The sequence below is a fragment of the Musa acuminata genome, chromosome BXJ2-5, assembly GCF_036884655.1.
Source record: "Musa acuminata AAA Group cultivar baxijiao chromosome BXJ2-5, Cavendish_Baxijiao_AAA, whole genome shotgun sequence".
Classification (NCBI taxonomy): domain Eukaryota; kingdom Viridiplantae; phylum Streptophyta; class Magnoliopsida; order Zingiberales; family Musaceae; genus Musa; species Musa acuminata.
Window position 1 is genome coordinate 10,089,869 of NC_088342.1, and position 19,493 is coordinate 10,109,361.

General features: G+C 47.4%; 1 protein-coding gene across 1 annotated transcript; it reads right to left on the bottom strand.

The window, feature by feature from the left end:
• Positions 1 to 69: 69 nt before the first annotated feature.
• LOC135612447 (glyoxylate/hydroxypyruvate reductase HPR3-like) lies at positions 70 to 18,840 on the bottom strand. Its single transcript, XM_065108764.1, has 2 exons — positions 18,310 to 18,840; positions 70 to 773 (listed from the first exon to the last, which is right to left on the bottom strand). The coding sequence occupies exons 1-2, from the start codon at positions 18,772 to 18,774 to the stop codon at positions 246 to 248; spliced, it is 993 nt and encodes a 330-aa protein (XP_064964836.1). The 5' UTR covers positions 18,775 to 18,840; the 3' UTR covers positions 70 to 245.
• Positions 18,841 to 19,493: the final 653 nt, after the last annotated feature.

Sequence of the window (19,493 nt, forward strand, 5' to 3'; positions counted from 1 at the left end):
TGGACACATGAGAAAATGATTATGTTCTTGACAGACATATCATATACAAGAGATGTTTTACTTGGAACCGACTGGGAATTCCTAAATAGATGCCATTTATTATCCAATTAAACATCATCAAACACAGAATTCGCATGGCCACTAATGCAAAAGTAAGATGTTTGCATTCGACATGCCAACACAACTCTCTGCGAACTATTTCAGTCAGTTATCAAAATGACAAAAGATTGTTAAGAATAATACGATCAAGTGCGTACCGAAACAGGAGTTAGTAATGGTCTGTCGGAGAAGAAGGCATTTAAGTTAGCTATCATCAGCTGACAAAGTTCGGAAGACATTTCAAGTGTATGCACGGCGAAATGAGCTGAAAGCACCACATTGTCCATGCAACAGAGTTCCTCCGGAACAGCAGGTTCGTGCTCGAACACATCGAGACCAGCACCGCCGATCTCCCTTTGCATCAGGTGTTTCACTAACTCAGCCTCATCCACAAGAGCTCCTCTGCCCACATTTATAATGATCCCATCCTTCCCCAGTGCTGACATAACATCTCTGTTGATGATGTGGTATGTTTCTTCGGTTAGGGCACAAGACAGCACCAGCACGTCGCTTTCGGCGGCAAGATCGCGAACGCTTGGGAAGTATGTGTATGGAACTTGTGGCTTTCTGCTTCTTGAGAAATATGAGATTGAACAACCAAAAGCTTCGAGCCTTTTGGCTATTTCAGATCCAATACTTCCCAGCCCTACAATGCCAACCCGCTTGCTGCCCAACTGCAACCATCAAGAGGAGATCAACATCCATATAGACCCATGTTAGCTAGACAATGAATGCAGAATTGGCATTTTTCCAAATAATATAAAAAAAAAATTAGCACTCAGCGAAGTTACATATGATTTTGCTGAATAATCTACAATAGACTTAGAAACTAATGCATATAATAGAAGGCAAAAAAGTAACCCCAAATACTAAGAACAACAAATTAAAGAGGCTCACATTTACAATGTGATAGATGAACTTCAAATACATAAGCAGGCTTGTTTCATTTTATCAAGAAAACACCAAATGTTCAAGAAATTAATATATCTATACTTCTGAAAAGAATATTATATTGCACATTTTGCATTTGGTTTTAATAAAAACTGCATTTTTAATTGCATCAAACCACAACGAAAATAATAAAATATTTATTAATTAATTTCACAGAATAGATAGATGATTTTCCTATTGATAAAATGAGAAAAAATTACTTTGATCTAGAGCTCAACACATGGATGGAAAAAACAAAGGACCTCAACCGGCAGCTCCACAACATTGATGATTTACTAATAGAAAATATTAACCGGATATTTTCTATTACTTTGTTTCCCTAGCCGCAAGCAGCTAAAGGAGGAGCTATTAAAAGTAAATGTGAGCATGGTAAATGAGGTTGGACCCTCTCTACACATTCTAATCTCACTTCGAGAATTTGACCTGAGCGTCGGAGAGACCAAATCGGAATACCCCTCTCAACATTAATCTTGTGCCTTGGGATCGACACCACCTCAGGCGATCAAGACCTTTGGCTCGATCAAAGTTACTTGCGCAAATTGGGCTTTAACCAAGTCAAGCTGACTAACTCACTCGAAAGCGACCACCAGCATCATATCACAACACTTACATAAATAGATTTGTGCAGTAACCAATATAGTTAACTTATATACAACAACACAAGCCACCAATATATCTACCCGAGGCCCAATCATTTTTGCACATCACTTTTCAATAATGTATTTTAAATGACTATCTTGGTCATTAACTTAGCTTCCTTGCTTACCTAGAAGCACACTGAGCTGCATGAGATATAAAAAGAGTCAAATGGCCCATGAAAGATGTAAAGAACTCTGTGATCATGTCTCGTAGACAAAGCTAGGTTGAGCTGTTCCAAGGCATTTGATCTTGTTTATAGAAAATTTAGAAAAATTATGTTTTATTGTCAGCACATCAAATCAGAATGCAGCAGAGAACTTTCTAAGATAAACCATGCCCTTTTGTCACGGCCTTAGCTGGAATTGCCTAAGGCGTGAGGCACCATTGCGGCCAAGATGCAAACTTAGCTTGCGTTGCCTAAGTCGCGAGGCACCCTTGCGGCAAAGACGCGAACTTAACTTGCGTTGCCTAAGTCGCGCTTCGCCCTTGCGATATTGTTCCGCAAAGATCAGCCCACTTGCAACCTCTCGCAGGACCCGAAGGACCTGTAAAAGAGAAAGTTGATTAGTTCGAAAGAACGAGTGACAGACAAGTCCTGACGTTTCGCGAAAAGAGGGGAAGCTTTACAAGCAATTCAACGAGCACCTTGCATGCACAAGAGAAAAGAGGGAGAGGGGGAAAACAAGGACTTTAGAGGGTTGAACAAACAGCTGCAAGTCCACAAACAGCTGCTCACCGGGTGCCGAACGCGATAACAAGTTCCCGTCAAGGTAACGTGCGAACTTGCGAAAGGTTGTTCAACGCCCAACTCTATACCAAAGCCCCATCCAGCCTTATGCCACCTGGGGGGTTCAAAGGGGCTGAGATGGCTGACATTTTGGTGAGCGGAGGTGGGCTGTAGAAAACAGCCCGCGGCACACGAAAACGGAGCTGTTTTGATCGGTTCGGTGAGCGATCACTTTGTAGCGCTGTAACTTGTTCGAACTTACATTTTTACAAGCAAAATGACTCAAAACCAGGGCAAAACAGGTTGCCAAGTAGCTGTACATGTAGATGAGAGCGACGAACTGTCACGACCTTAGCTGGAATTGCCTAAGGCGTGCGGCACCCTTGCGGCCAAAGACGCGAACTTAGCTTGCGTTGCCTAAGTCGCGAGTCACCCTTATGGCAAAGACGTGAACTTAGCTTGCGTTGCCTAAGTCGCGCTTCGCCCTTGCGATCTTGCTCCGCAAGGATCAGCCCACTTTGTAACCTCTCGCAGGTCCCGAAGGACCTGTAAAAGAGAAAGAAGTTAGTTCGAAAGAACGAGCAACGGACAAGTCCCGAAGTCTCGCGCAAAGGGAAGCTTTACAAGCAATTCGACGAACACCTTGTGTGCACAAGAGAAAAGAGGGAGAGGGAGAAATAAACAAGGCTTTCAAGGATGAACGAACAGCTGCAAGCCCACAAACAGCCGCTCACCTGGTCCCGGGCGCAAAACCAAGTTCCCGTAAAAGTCACGTGCGAACTTGCGAAAGAGTGTTCAACGCCCGGTATATAACCGAAGCCCCATCCAGCCCTGTGCCACCCGGGGGGTTCTTGGGGTCTGAGATGACTGACATTTTGGTGAGCGGAGGCAGCTCTCCGCTCACCTCCCGCGGCACGCGAAAACGGAGCTGTTTTGGGGCTGTTTTGCTCGGTTCGGTGAGCGGTCACTTTGCAACGCTGCAGCTTGTTCGAACTTACATATTTACAAGCAAAATGACCCAAAACCATAAGAAAACATGCTGTTAAGCAGCTGTACATGCAGGTGTGAGCGACGAACGGTTCGTTGAACGGAGTTGTTGCGGGTGCGCGACGACCGTTCGTGACATTCTCCCCCACTTAAACTGTCGATGCCCTCGTCGACGCTTGTTGGTAGTTGATGATGACTTCTTCTTCATGTCGCAAGGCGTCTTTAGGCTCCCAACTGGCTTCAGTTCGGGGAAGCTTTCACCACTTCACCAAGTACTCAGTCTGCTCCGCTCCGTTGGGTAGCTTTATCTTGCGATCCGCCAGAATGGTTTCCACTCGCTTCTCGTAGGAGGCTGTGATGGGAGGTAGCCGAGTTGGAACACTTCGAGAAGCATCTTGCGGATCCGAATGGTAGGCCTTCAGGTTGCTGGCGTGAAGAACGTTGTGAATTTTGAACCACGCCGGCAACTGCAACTTGTAAGAAACATTGCCTACCCTGCTAATAATTGGGAAGGGCCCTTCATACTTACGCACCAATCCTTTATGAACTCTGTTCCTGAAGAATTGGAGTGATGCTGGTTGGAGCTTTACCAACACCAAATCGCCAACTTTGAACTCTTGTGGTCGCATTCCCAAGTCTGCCTACTTTTTCATCCGTTTTGCCGCCTTCTCCAAGTAAGCTCGCGCAATATCGGCATTTCGATGCCACTCCTTTGCGAAATGATAGGCTGATGGACTACTCCCAGTATACCCAATTGCCATAGTGTGCGGAGTCGACGGTTGTTGTCCTGTGATAATTTCGAAGGGACTCTTGTTGGATGCAGAGCTCCGCTGCAAGTTGTAGGAGAATTGGGCGATGTCCAACAGCTTCACCCAATCTCGTTGATTGGCACTCACGTAGTGCCGGAGATACTGCTCCAAGAGCGAATTTATTCTTTCAGTTTGGCCATCCGTCTGGGGGTGGAGGCTTGTAGAGAAGTATAACTTTGACCCCAACAATTTGAATAGCTCGGTCCAGAATCGTCCCAGGAACCGAGCGTCTCGATCACTAATGATATTATGTGGGACTCCCCAATACTTCACTACGCCCTTCATCATCAGTCTGGCCGCCTCTTCAGCTGAACAGTGTAGGGGAGCAGCAATGAAAGTTGCATACTTTGAAAACCGATCGACCACCACGAGTATCGATCCAAGTCCCCCTACAGGTGGCAAGCTTGATATGAAGTCTAAGGAAATGCTCTCCCATGGCCTTTCTGGTACGGGCAACGGCTCCAAAAGTCCCACCGGCTTCCGCTGCTCCACCTTGTCTTGTTGGCAAGTAAGGCATGTTCGAACATACTCCTCCACATCAATCCCCATCTTTGGCCAGTAGAAGGCCCTCTCCACGAGAGCCAACGTTCTGTGAATGCCGGGGTGTCCAGCCCAAAGGGAATCGTGACACTCTTTTAAGAGTTCACGCCTTAAATTGTCCACTCGGGGAACATAAACCCTATTCCCTTTTGTGTAAACAAGTCCCTCCTGGACCCAAAATCGTCGTGCCTTGCCTTTTTTGATGAGCTGCATCAGGATAACTGCCTGGGGATCACTATACAGTCCATCTCTGATTCGGGAAAGGAAGTTGGAATGTAACTGACTTGCTTGGCCTCTGCCCTCCAGTTGTGCAGCATTCACGCATTCCACTTTCCGACTCAGTGCATCGGCCACGACATTCGCCTTCCCGGGCTTGTATTCCATTGCCATATCAAATTCAGCCAGGAAGTCCTGCCACCGTGCTTGCTTTGGGGAGAGCTTCTTCTGAGTTTGGAAATAACTCAGGGCGATGTTGTCTGTCCTTAGCACAAATCGCGACCCGAGAAGGTAGTGTCGCCAAACTCGTAGACAGTGGATCACTGCTGTCATCTCCTTCTCATGCACTGGATACTGCCTCTCGGTCTCGTTGAGTTTGCGGCTCTCGTAGGCCACCGGATGACCTTCCTGCATGAGTACTCCTCCAATAGCGAAGTCCGAAGCATCTGTATGGACTTCAAAGGGCTCTCCATAGTTTGGCAATTTGAGCACTGGTTCTTCTAGGACAGCAGCCTTCAGGTCTTGGAATGCTATCTCACATTTGTCCGACCACTTCCAAGGCTGCTCCTTCTTCAGCAACTCCGTCAGTGGGGTTGCCCGCTTCGAATATCCGGCAATGAAGCGTCGATAGTAGTTGACGAAACCAAGGAAGGATCTTAACTCTAGCACCTTCTTTGGAGTTCGCCATTCCGCAACTGCTTGCACCTTCGACTTATCCATCCGAATGGAGCCATCACCGATTCGATGCCCCAAGAATAGGATCTCAGTTTGAGCAAAGTAGCATTTCTCCCTTTTTACGAACAACGTGTTCTCCCTGAGAACCTTGAAAATCGTCCGAAGGTGCTTGACATGCTCCTCGAGCGTTTGGCTGTAGACGACGATATCGTCCAAGTAGACGACCACGAACTTATCCAAATACTCCTTGAATAGCTGGTTCATGAGAGTACAGAATGTGGCCGGAGCGTTGGTTAAGCCAAAAGGCATCACCAAGAACTCAAACGCTCCATATCTGGTCACACAAGTAGTCTTTGCTTCGTCGCCTTCAGCAATGCGCACCTGCCAATATCCCGACCGAAGGTCGAGTTTTGAGAAATACTTCGCCTTGCCCAATTGATCGAACAAGTCCGCAATGAGCGGGATGGGATACTTGTTCTTCACTGTTACTTTGTTGAGGGCTCGGTAGTCGACGCATAATCGGAGGCTCCCATCTTGTTTCTTCTGGAAGAGAACTGGAGCTCCGAAAGGTGCTTTAGAGCTGCGGATGAGACCACCGCTTAGCAGTTCACCTAACTGCTTCCTGAGTTCTGCCAACTCTGGTGGGGGCATGCAGTAGGGTGGTCTTGCTGGAGGCTTCACTCTTGGCTCCAGCTCGATGCTGTGATCCACGCCTCTGCGTGGTGGGAGAGTCTTCGGCAACTCGGGTGACATAACGTCTTTGAACTCTTTTAGGACGTTCGCCACCACAGCAGGTTCTTGAATGGCCTCCTTGTTGAGTGGCTCTAGCTTCATTGCAGCCACGAATGTCAGTTCGCCTTTTCGCACCCCTTTCTTCAATTGTAATGCCGAAAGGTGTTGGGGCTCCTTGGTTCCTTTCCGAGAGACGGGAACCACGCAAGGGTCGTCGCCTCCCATCATACATAGGGAGTTCAAGAACGGCATCGGCACCAACTTTACCGCGTGCATAAACTCCATTCCAAGAATCACTTGGAAGTCGTCCAGTGGCATGGCCATCATGTTAGTGTTTCCGCTCCAAGTCCCGATTTTGATAGGAACACCCTTCGCCAACCCGGAGATTCGCCTGGCCTCCGAGTTCACCGCTTTCATTCAGCTTGGGCTCTTCTCCAAGGTCAACCCAAGTCGCTATGCTTCGCGATCGACTATGAAGTTGTGGGTAGCGCCTGTATCCACCATTGCACGAGTCGTTTGGCCATTTAGCTTGATGTCCACATACATCAGCTCGCTACTTCCTGCTTTTTGTGCCTTCGTCTTCATGTTCTCCCCCACTTGACCCCGCATAGCGTTCAGCAAACGCATTGCTCCCATTCGGGGTCCTTGCGACTCCTCATCGTCACTGCTGGATGGAGAACTGCTTGAGCTAAGGGCGACAGCTTTGCCCTTGTCCGATCGGGGAGGGTGGATGGAAGCCGTCAATGCATTGAGTGCCTGTTTTTGTAGGCACTCCCTTACCATGTGCGGTCCTCCGCACAAGAAACATCCCCCAGGTTTTGAGGTCTTGCCTTTCGGGTTCGGCCCTTTGTGGGAGCTCTTCTTCTTCTGTTCGCCTCCGAGCTCCTTCCCTCGAGAATGTTTCGGAGGGCGATTGCCTGAAGATTGTTTCCTTCTCGCTGGGTCTTCGGAGGAAACAAAGTCGATGAGCCTTTCTGCAGCTGCAATTGCCCCGACTACATCGGTAACATTCCTTCGATTCAGCTCCTGTTGAGCCCATGGTTTCAAACTATCAAGGAAGCTGAACAACTTGTCCTTCTCGGATATGTCCTGTATGTCCAGCATTAGTGCAGAAAACTGCTTCACATAGTCTCGGATGGTGGTACTTTGGCGGAGTTGTCTCAACTTCCTTCTTGCGACGAACTCTGTGTTCTCCGGTAGGAACTGAGTTCTCAACTCCCGCTTCAAGTCTTCCCATGTTGTCACGACCTTAGCTGGAATTGCCTAAGGCGTGCGGCACCCTTGCGGCCAAAGACGCGAACTTAGCTTGTGTTGCCTAAGTCGCGAGTCACTCTTGCGGCAAAGACGCGAACTTAGCTTGCGTTGCCTAAGTCGCGCTTCGCCCTTGCGATCTTGCTCCGCAAGGATCAGCCCACTTTGTAACCTCTCGCAGGTCCCGAAGGACCTGTAAAAGAGAAAGAGAGTTAGATCGAAAGAACGAGCAACGGACAAGTCCCGAAGTCTCGCGAAAAGGAAAGCTTTACAAGCAATTCGTCGAACACCTTGTGTGCACAAGAGAAAAGAGGGAGAGGGGGAAAAACAAGGCTTTCAAGGATGAACGAACAGCTGCAAGCCCACAAACAGCCGCTCACCTGGTCCCGGACGCAACACCAAGTTCTCGTAAAGGTCACGTGCGAACTTGCGAAAGAGTGTCTACGCCCGGTATATAACCGAAGCCCCATCCAGCCATGTGCCACCCGGGGGGTTCCTGGGGTCTGAGCTGGCTGACATTTTGGTGAGCGGAGGCAGCACTCCGCTCACCTCCCGCGGCACGCGAAAACGGAGCCGTTTTGGGCTGTTTTGGGGCTGTTTTGCTCGGTTCGGTGAACGGTCGCTTTGCAACGCTGCAGCTTGTTCGAACTTACATATTTACAAGCAAAATGACCCAAAACCATAAGAAAACATGCTGTCAAGCAGCTGTACATGCGGGTGTGAGCGACGAACGGTTCGTTGAACGGAGTTGTTGCGGGTGCGCGACGACCGTTCGTGACATTCTCCCCCACTTAAACTGTCGACGCCCTCGTCGACGCTTGTTGGTAGTTGTTGATGACTTCTTCTTCATGTCGCAGGGCGTCTTCAGACTCCCAACTGGCTTCAGTTCGGGGAAGCTTTCGCCACTTCACCAAGTACTCTGTCTGCTCCGCTCCGTTGGGTAGCTTTATCTTGCGATCCGCTAGAATGGTTTCCACTCGCTTCTCGTAGGAGGCTGTGATGGGAGGTAGCCGAGTTGGAATACTTCGAGAAGCATCTTGCGGATCCGAATGGTAGGCCTTCAGGTTGCTGGCGTGAAGAACGTTGTGAATTTTGAACCACGCCGGCAGCTGCAACTTGTAAGAAACATTGCCTACTCTGCTGATAATTGGGAAGGGCCCTTCATACTTACGCACCAATCCTTTATGGACTCTTTTCCTGAAGAATTGGAGTGATGCTGGATGGAGCTTTACCAACACCAAATCGCCAACTTTGAACTCTTGTGGTCGCCTTCCCAAGTCTGCCCACTTCTTCATCCGTTTTGCCGCCTTCTCCAAGTAAGCCCGCGCAATATCGGCATTTCGATGCCATTCCTTTGCGAAATGGTAGGCTGATGGACTACTCCCAGTATAACCAATTGCCATAGTGTGCGGAGTCGACGGTTGTTGTCCTGTGATAATTTCGAAGGGGCTCTTGTTGGATGCAGAGCTCCGCTGCAAGTTGTAGGAGAATTGGGCGATGTCCAACAGCTTCACCCAATCTCGTTGATTGGCACTCACGTAGTGCCGGAGATACTGCTCTAAGAGCGAATTTATTCTTTCAGTCTGACCATCCGTCTGGGGGTGGAGGCTTGTAGAGAAGTATAACTTTGACCCCAACAATTTGAATAGCTCGGTCCAGAATCGTCCCAGGAACCGAGCGTCTCGATCACTAACAATATTGTGTGGGACTCCCCAATACTTCACTACACCCTTCATCATCAGTCTGGCCGCCTCTTCAGCTGAACAGTGTAGGGGAGCAGCAATGAAAGTCGCATACTTTGAAAACCGATCGACCACCACAAGTATCGATCCAAGTCCCCCTACAGGCGGCAAGCTCGATATGAAGTCTAAGGAAATGCTCTCCCATGGCCTCTCTGGTACAGGCAACGGCTCCAAAAGTCCCACCGGCTTCCGTTGCTCCACCTTGTCTTGTTGGCAAGTAAGGCATGTTCGAACATACTCCTCCACATCAATCCCCATCTTTGGCCAGTAGAAGGCCCTCTCCACGAGAGCCAATGTTCTGTGAATGCCGGGATGTCCAGCCCAAAGGGAATCGTGACACTCTTTTAAGAGTTCACGCCTTAAATTGTCCACTCGGGGAACATAAACTCTATTCCCTTTTGTGTAAACAAGTCCCTCCTGGACCCAAAATCGTCGTGCCTTGCCTTCTTTGATGAGCTGCATCAGGATAACTGCCTGGGGATCACTATACAGTCCATCTCTGATTCGAGAAAGGAAGTTGGAGTGTAACTGACTTGTTTGGCCTCTGCCCTCCAGTTGTGCAGCATTCACGCACTCCACCTTCCGACTCAGCGCATCGGCCACGACATTCGCCTTCCCGGGCTTGTATTCCATTGCCATATCAAATTCAGCCAGGAAGTCCTGCCACCGTGCTTGCTTTGGGGAGAGCTTCTTCTGAGTTTGGAAATAACTCAGGGCGATGTTGTCTGTCCTCAGCACAAATCGCGACCCGAGGAGGTAGTGTCGCCAAACTCGTAGGCAGTGGATCACCGCTGTCATCTCCTTCTCATGCACTGGATACCGCCTCTCGGTCTCGTTGAGTTTGCGGCTCTCGTAGGCCACCGGATGACCTTCTTGCATGAGTACTCCACCAATAGCAAAGTCCGAAGCATCTGTATGGACTTCAAAGGGCTCTCCATAGTTTGGCAATTTGAGCACTGGTTCTTCCAGAACAGCAGCCTTCAGATCTTGGAATGCTATCTCGCATCTGTCCGACCACTTCCAAGGCTGCTCCTTCTTCAGCAACTCCGTCAGTGGGGTTGCCCGCTTCGAATATCCCGCGATGAAGCGTCGATAGTAGTTGACGAAACCAAGGAAGGATCTCAACTCTGGCACCTTCTTTGGAGTTCGCCATTCCGCAACTGCTTGCACCTTCGACTTATCCATCCGAATGGAGCCATCACCGATTCGATGCCCCAAGAATAGGATCTCAGTCTGAGCAAAGTAGCATTTCTCCCTTTTTACGAACAACGTGTTCTCCCTGAGAACCTTGAAAATCGTCCGAAGGTGCTTAACGTGCTCCTCGAGCGTTTGGCTGTAGACGACGATATCGTCCAAGTAGACGACCACGAACTTATCCAAATACTCCTTGAATAGCTGGTTCATGAGAGTACAGAAAGTGGCCGGAGCGTTGGTTAAGCCGAAAGGCATCACCAAGAACTCAAACGCTCCATATCTGGTCACACAAGTAGTCTTTGCTTCGTCGCCTTCAGCAATGCGCACCTGCCAATACCCCGACCGGAGGTCGAGTTTTGAGAAATACTTCGCCTTGCCCAATTGATCGAACAAGTCCGCAATGAGCGGGATGGGATACTTGTTCTTCACTGTTACTTTGTTGAGGGCTTGGTAGTCGACGCATAATCGGAGGCTCCCATCTTGTTTCTTCTGAAAGAGAACTGGAGCTCCGAAAGGTGCTTTTGAGCTGCGGATGAGACCACCGCTTAGCAGTTCACCTAACTGCTTCCTGAGTTCGGCCAACTCTGGTGGAGGCATGCGGTAGGGTGGTCTTGCTGGAGGCTTCACTCCTGGCTCCAGCTCGATACTGTGATCCACGCCTCTGCGTGGAGGGAGAGTCTTCGGCAACTCGGGTGGCATAACGTCTTTGAACTCTTTTAGGACGTTCGCCACCATAGCAGGTTCTTGAATGGCCTCTTCATTGAGTGGCTCTAGCTTCATAGCAGCCTCGAATGTCAGTTCGCCCTTCCGCACCCCTTTCTTCAATTGTAAGGCCGAAATGTGTTGGGGCTCCTTGGTTCCTCTCCGAGAGACGGGAACCACGCAGGGGTCATCGCCTCCCATCATACATAGGGAATTCAAGAACGGCATCGGCACCAACTTCGCCGCGTGCATAAACTTCATTCCAAGAATCACTTGGAAGTCGTCTAATGGCACGGCCATCATGTTGGTGTTCCCGCTCCAAGTCCCGATTTTGATGGGAACTCCCTTCGCCAACCCGGAGATTCGCCTGGCCTCCGAGTTCACCGCCTTCATTCGGCTTGGGCTTTTCTCCAATGTCAACCCAAGTCGTTATGCTTCACGATCGGCTATGAAGTTGTGGGTAGCGCCCGTGTCCACCATGGCACGGGTCGTCTGGCCATTCAGCTTGATGTCCACATACATCAGATCACTGCTTCCTGCTTTTTGTGCCTTCGTCTTTATGTTCTCCCCCACTTGACCCCGCATAGCGTTCAACAGACGCATTGCTCCCATTCGGGGTCCTTGCGACTCCTCATCGTCGCTGCTGGATTCTGAACTGCTCGAACTAAGAGCAACAGCTTTGCCCTTGTCCGATCGGGGAGGGTGGATGGAAGCTGTCAAAGCGTTGAGTGCCTGCTTCTGTGGGCACTCCCTTACCATGTGCGGTCCTCCGCACAAGAAGCATCCTCCAGGTTTTGAGGCCTTGCCTTTTGGGTTCGGCCCTTTGTGGGAGCTCTTCTTCTTCTGTTCGCCCCCGAGCTCCTTCCCTCGAGAATGTTTTGAAGGGCGATTGCTTGAAGATTGTTTCCTTCTCGCTGGGTCTTCAGAGGAAACGAAGTCGGTGAGCCTTTCTGCAGCTGCAATTGCCCCGACCACGTCGGTAACATTCCTTCGATTCAGCTCCTGCTGAGCCCATGGTTTCAAACCATCAAGGAAGCTGAACAACTTGTCCTTCTCGGACATGTCCTGTATGTCCAGCATCAGTGCAGAAAACTGCTTTACATAGTCTCGGATGGTGGTACTTTGGCGGAGTTGTCTCAACTTCCTTCTTGCGACGAACTCTGTGTTCTCCGGTAGGAACTGAGTTCTCAACTCCCGCTTCAAGTCTTCCCATGTGTCGACTCGACACCGACCTTGTTGGATCTCCTCCCAACGAGTTCGCCACCAAAGTTTCGCATCTCCATTCAGATACATTGTTGCTATGGAAACTTTGGTATCTTCAGAATCGGGCCTCGTAGCTCGGAAGTATTGCTCCATGTCAAACAGAAAGTTCTCGAGCTCCTTGGCATCTCTGGCCCCTCCGTATCCATGGGGCTCAGGTGCCCTCAAATTTTGTGGCGGTGCAACGCGGGTGTTGCCTCCTCCCGCATTTAGCGTTCTTGTGAGCATAGCCACCTTTGCCGTGAGTTCCGCCACAACGTCCTGTAAGTGCTGCACGGAGTCCTTGGTGTCATCGGACAGTCGGTCGACTAGGGCCTCGACCTTGTCGATCCTGGACTCCGCTTCCTCTTGCGAGCTCTCTACCCCAACAAGTCTTTGTTGGCCATGGTAGAGTTCCTCCATGCTCGCTTCCAGAACATCTAGGCGGGTTTCCGCCGTCGTGAGTCTCTCCTTATGACTCTTTCTCCCAGTTAGCGCACCAGATTGCGCTTCCTCCGCTCGCGGAGAGTTGCCAACTTCTCGCTCATCCTGTTCGCTGCCGCGATCCTCGTGAGCGGCTCCAACAGCATGAGAGCGAGTGTGCACATGCAGCCCACCTGCAGCTGCTTGGGGCAAGGGTCCGGCTTGCCCCGTCTTGCTTGATTCGCCACGATGCTTTGCCATGGCGAAGTTGCGAAGTTCGTTCGCTGTTCGATCGAAGAGCTTGCCCGCTCTGATACCACAATGTCACGACCTTAGCTGGAATTGCCTAAGGCGTGCGGCACCCTTGCGGCCAAAGACGCGAACTTAACTTGCGTTGCCTAAGTCGCGAGTCACTCTTGCGGCAAAGACGCGAACTTAGCTTGCGTTGCCTAAGTCGCGCTTCGCCCTTGCGATCTTGCTCCGCAAGGATCAGCCCACTTTGTAACCTCTCGCAGGTCCCGAAGGACCTGTAAAAGAGAAAGAGAGTTAGATCGAAAGAACGAGCAACGGACAAGTCCCGAAGTCTCGCGAAAAGGAAAGCTTTACAAGCAATTCGTCGAACACCTTGTGTGCACAAGAGAAAAGAGGGAGAGGGGGAAAAACAAGGCTTTCAAGGATGAACGAACAGCTGCAAGCCCACAAACAGCCGCTCACCTGGTCCCGGACGCAACACCAAGTTCCCGTAAAGGTCACGTGCGAACTTGCGAAAGAGTGTCTACGCCCGGTATATAACCGAAGCCCCATCCAGCCATGTGCCACCCGGGGGGTTCCTGGGGTCTGAGCTGGCTGACATTTTGGTGAGCGGAGGCAGCACTCCGCTCACCTCCCGCGGCACGCGAAAACGGAGCCGTTTTGGGCTGTTTTGGGGCTGTTTTGCTCGGTTCGGTGAACGGTCGCTTTGCAACGCTGCAGCTTGTTCGAACTTACATATTTACAAGCAAAATGACCCAAAACCATAAGAAAACATGCTGTCAAGCAGCTGTACATGCGGGTGTGAGCGACGAACGGTTCGTTGAACGGAGTTGTTGCGGGTGCGCGACGACCGTTCGTGACAATGTGTCGACTCGACACCGACCTTGTTGGATTTCCTCCCAACGAGTTCGCCACCAAAGTTTCGCATCTCTGTTCAGATACATTGTTGCTATAGAAACTTTGGTATCTTCAGAATCGGGCCTCGTAGCTCGGAAGTATTGCTCCATGTCGAACAAAAAGTTCTCGAGCTCCTTGGCATCTCTAGCCCCTCCGTATCCATGGGGCTCAGGTGCCCTCAAGTTTTGTGGCGGTGCAACGCGGGTGTTGCCTCCTCCCGCATTTAGCGTTCTTGTGAGCATAGCCACCTTTGCCGTGAGTTCCGCCACAACATCCTGTAAGTGCTGCACGGAGTCCTTGGTGTCATCAGACAGTCGGTCGACTAGGGCCTCGACCTTGTCGATCCTGGACTCCGCTTCCTCTTGCGAGCTCTCTACCCCAACAAGTCTTTGTTGGCTATGGTAGAGTTCCTCCATGCTCGCTTCCAGAACATCCAGGCGGGTTTCCGCCGTCATGAGTCTCTCCTTATGACTCTTTTTCCCAGTTAGCGCACCAGATTGTGCTTCCTCCGCTCGCGGAGAGTTGCCAACTTCTCGCTCATCCTGTTCGCTGCCGCGATCCTCGTGAGCGGCTCCAACAGCATGAGAGCGAGTGTGCACATGCAGCCCACCTGCAGCTGCTTGGGGCAAGGTTCCGGCTTGCCCCGTCTTGCTTGATTCGCCACGATGCTTCGCGGCTCCAACAGCATGAGAGCGAGTGTGCACATGCAGCCCACCTGCAGCTGCTTGGGGCAAGGTTCCGGCTTGCCCCGTCTTGCTTGATTCGCCACGATGCTTTGCCATGGCGAAGTTGCGAAGTTCGTTCGCTGTTCGATCGAAGAGCTTGCCCGCTCTGATACCACAATGTCACGACCTTAGCTGGAATTGCCTAAGGCGTGCGGCACCATTGCGGCCAAAGACGCGAACTTAGCTTGCGTTGCCTAAGTCGCGAGTCACCCTTGTGGCAAAGACGCGAACTTAGCTTACGTTGCCTAAGTCGCGCTTCGCCCTTACGATCTTGCTCCGCAAGGATCAGCCCACTTTGTAACCTCTCGCAGGTCCCGAAGGACCTGTAAAAGAGAAAGAAGTTAGTTCGAAAGAACGAGCAACGGACAAGTCCCGAAGTCTCACGCAAAGGGAAGCTTTACAAGCAATTCGACGAACACCTTGTGTGCACAAGAGAAAAGAGGGAGAGGGAGAAAAACAAGGCTTTCAAGGATGAACGAACAGCTGCAAGCCCACAAACAGCCGCTCACCTGGTCCCGGGCGCAAAACCAAGTTCCCGTAAAGGTCACGTGCGAACTTGCGAAAGAGTGTTCAACGCCCGGTATATAACCGAAGCCCCATCCAGCCCTGTGCCACCCGGGGGGTTCCTGGGGTCTGAGATGGCTGACATTTTGGTGAGCGGAGGCAGCTCTCCGCTCACCTCCCGCGGCACGCGAAAACGGAGCTGTTTTGGGCTATTTTGGGGCTGTTTTGCTCGGTTCGGTGAGCGGTCGCTTTGCAACGCTGCAGCTTGTTCGAACTTACATATTTACAAGCAAAATGACCCAAAACCATAAGAAAACATGCTGTTAAGCAGCTGTACATGCAGGTGTGAGCGACGAACGGTTCGTTGAACGGAGTTGTTGCGGGTGCGCGACGATCGTTCGTGACACTTTGTCGGTTTTTCATCCTCATGTCTTATTACTTACAAGCCTTAAACAACCATCAGCATTGGCATTATCTATGAAATGAGTATTAGATATTTTACAGGTTACTCAACCTCATACCATACAATCAGAGGGTAACAAATGTGGTTATGCCATTGTGTATGTTTAGCATAACATGCAATTTAAATGTCCTGTCCTAAAGCAGGGAAAATAATTCATGTGCAAGACTGGAAAAAAAAAATAACAAAGTTACTAATCATAAAATGGAGTATGAAGCTCTATCTTCACTAGATAATGGTTATCTAAGTATCATCATAACACTTTTCAAGTTATAGATCATATAAAGAGGGAGCTTTATCCATTTTGCAATTAGGAGAATCATAATGACTAATGAACATCCAAATGGTCAGGACTCCATAACAAAGAAAAATTATCAAGTTACATTTAGACAAGCAAGATTAAAGACAAAATAAATGCCAACCACACTGTTCCTGAATATATTTGGATTAAATATATTGAAGAGAACAGAAAAGATGGGATCAGAAGGGGATGAGAGGCTATGATTTTCTATAGTTAACAAATATAGCAATAAAATGTAACGTGAAAGTGAAAAGATGTTGTTTGGTTATTGAACTCAAGAGATAAAAGGTGAAAAGTCAAAAGAAATCGAGAGATCTGATTTCTATTTCAACATGCATTTCGTTTCTTTAAAAACATGGAGAAGTTAGAATAGAAGACAAAGTTTCATGCAGTTGTTTATTTCTCTATGGTTGGAACAAAAAGATAAGTGTGTTTTACCTCTAATGCTTTATTATTGGGGAGAAAAAGAAAGATTTGCATATGGTTTTTATTGACCTAGAGAAAGACTATGAAAGGATTCCTAGAGATTTATTATGGTGGATTTTAAAAAAGAAAGGTGTATCCACTAATTATATTGATGTTATTAAAGATATGTACGATAATATAACTACTAATGTTAGAATTATAGGAAGTGTGCCTAGTGAGTTTTCTATTAGCATAGGATTACATCAATCATCCGCATTGAGTCCATACCTTTTCACATTGATAATGGATGAACTTACTAGTAACTTATATAATAAGCCCCCCGGTGTATGTTATTTGTTGATGATAGTTGATGAAAGAATAAGTGGAATTAATTATAAACTTGAGCTATGAAAGCAAACCTTAGAAACTAAACATTTTAGATTAAGTAAGATTAAAACTAAATATATAAAATATATTTTTAATGATTTTAAAAATAAATGGGAGAATATAGTTAAATTGGATGGACAAAAAATCACTTTAAGTAAGAGATTTAGATATTTTGGATCAATTATTCAACAAAATAAAAAGATCGATGAAAATATTATTCATAAAATAATAACAGGATGGTTAAAATGACGAGGAGCATCACGAGTCTTATATGATCATCGAATACTTTTGAGATAAAAAGAAAAATTTTATTAGACAATTGTGAAACCAACAATGTTTTATGAATAGGAGAATGAGTGTTGGGCATTCTGATTCCAAGTATTTATAGGAGAATGAGTGTTGGGCACTGAAGAAACAACATATATAACATATACGAAATGAAAATATTGAAATAGATGTGTGGAGTTACTAAGAAAGATAGAAAAATAAATACTTTTATTCATGAACAATTAGATTTAGCTTCAATAGATAATAAGATGAGAGCAAATCGTTTACGATAGTATGGACATAAGCTTAGGAGACCTCCGATGTGATAGTCAAAATATATGAAATAATCAATGCTAGTGGTACGAGGAGAGATAGAATAAGATTAAAAAAAACTTTAATAGAAACTATATATAATGATTTAAGCACTCTAAGCTTAACTAAATATATGGCTTTCTACAGATCTCAATGACGATAAAAGATCCATGTAACTGACCCCAAATAGTTGGGACTTACGGTTTTATTGTTATTGTTGATGATGCTTTATTCTTCTCTGGCCACTTTTCTCCGATTCAAAATGAATTCAAAGACTCTTACGACTATAGAACAATGATAGCTAATACATTAAAGATATTTTGCTTTGGACAAAACCAGGGTCCCCAAAAGAATTCATAAGGTTTTGCACTAATTTAGGGGATTTTTATGATATCCACTACCTAGCTTTGAAGATTGAAAAGGCCTAAAACATAGAACTGACAAGCTATTGCAATCACTGCTCACTCTAACCATCTTTTGCAATGGTTTTCAGAGGGTTTCATGGTATGAAAAAAAATTAGATGACACAGTTTTTGTAAACTCAATCTCTTTCTTGAAAATGGACAAATTGACTACGTAAAGCTTTCTGGAAAAAAAAAAATCTCGATCGTTTTCCACTTGAAAATAAACAAATTTTTAGCACTTAAGTATGAAAATTTTGTCGCCATAAAGGATACATGATAGTAAGACAGAATTGTAGGCATACAATACATTTTCTGCAAACCATAACCTACATATTTGGAGCAAACATTAGAATATCTTTTTCTTGCTATTTTTGCGATTAATCAAAGAATAACTTCATGACCATTAGTGAATTTAATATCCTCAAGAAACGTAATAGCAAAGGGGCAAAAAGGGTGGACGGAACCAAACCTTGGAGCCGAGGGGGTAGTCGCCAGCACGCGGCCACAGACCACGGCGGACGTACCAGTCGGACGCCGATACACGGCGGAGAACGTCGATGAGTAGGCCGACGGCATAGTCAGCGACGTCCAGGGAGAAGATGGTGCCGGCATTGGCGACGGCAATGCCGCGGCGGGCGCACTCGGCGAGGTCGATGTGGTTGACGCCGGAGCTGGTGGTGACAATGAAGCGGAGGGCGGGGAGGGCGTCGAGGAGGGGGCCGTCGACGGGGACCAGGCCGGTGACGAGGAGGGCGCTGACGCCAGCAGAGTGGGCGGCGAGGAAGCGATCGAAGGGCAGCGGCGACTCCCACGGTCTCAGGAGCTGGAACCGCGCCGAGAGGGCTTCGTGGAGGACTGACAAGGGCGGGCGGAGCAACAGCACCTGCGGCCGCTCCGTCCCCCGCCGACCTTGCGCCTCCGAGCCCGAAGCCATTAAATGGGAACGGGAGTGGGGAGGCCGTACTTATCGTTGCTTAGTCTGTGACCTCCGTAGGGCTCAATCACGAGAAACCTTTGGCGGGCAATTTACGGAAACTTTTATCCGATGGCGCCTCATTTGATTTTTGCCAAAAAATTATTATTATTAATCCTCTTTTTATTATTTATAATTTTATATTTAAAATTTTAACTTATATATATATATATATATATCCTTAATTTATAATTTAGTTTCAATAAAATCTTTTTACTCCTTATCTATAATCTTTTTTTTCTCCTCCTTATTTTAATAGTAAAAGATGACTTAAAATGATGAAAAAAACAAGTATAGGATGAACTAAATATTAAAGAGGATGAGATGAGTAATAATTTTTAATATTTATTATAATAAGTTAATATTTTTATGATTATATATATTATGTAATAGTCTATAAGATATCATCTTCCATATTAGTTGTATTAACTGAAAAGATATTATATTTTGAATCTTTGTAAACTGCCCAATAGGGTGTGCAAAAGGTACAAAAAAAAGTAAATAGCAAAAACAAAATTAGAAGGATTGTAAATAGTAAAATATTATTTTATTACTTTTTAATGGGTTAGAAATGGTAAAAAATTTGTAAATAGTAAGATAATATAATGTAATCTTATTTTCTCAATTTATTTTCTTAGTCCTCTTTTATTCTTTACCCCTCTCACACATGATAAAAATAA

Excerpts from the sequence above, each read along its gene's own strand:
- LOC135612447 (XM_065108764.1), bottom strand. The coding sequence starts at position 18,774 with ATGGCTTCGGGCTCGGAGGCGCAAGGTCGGCGGGGGACGGAGCGGCCG. Across the intron at positions 774-18,309 it reads ACTACCCCCTCGGCTCCAAG|TTGGGCAGCAAGCGGGTTGG; the intron begins GTTTGGTTCCGT and ends TGATGGTTGCAG.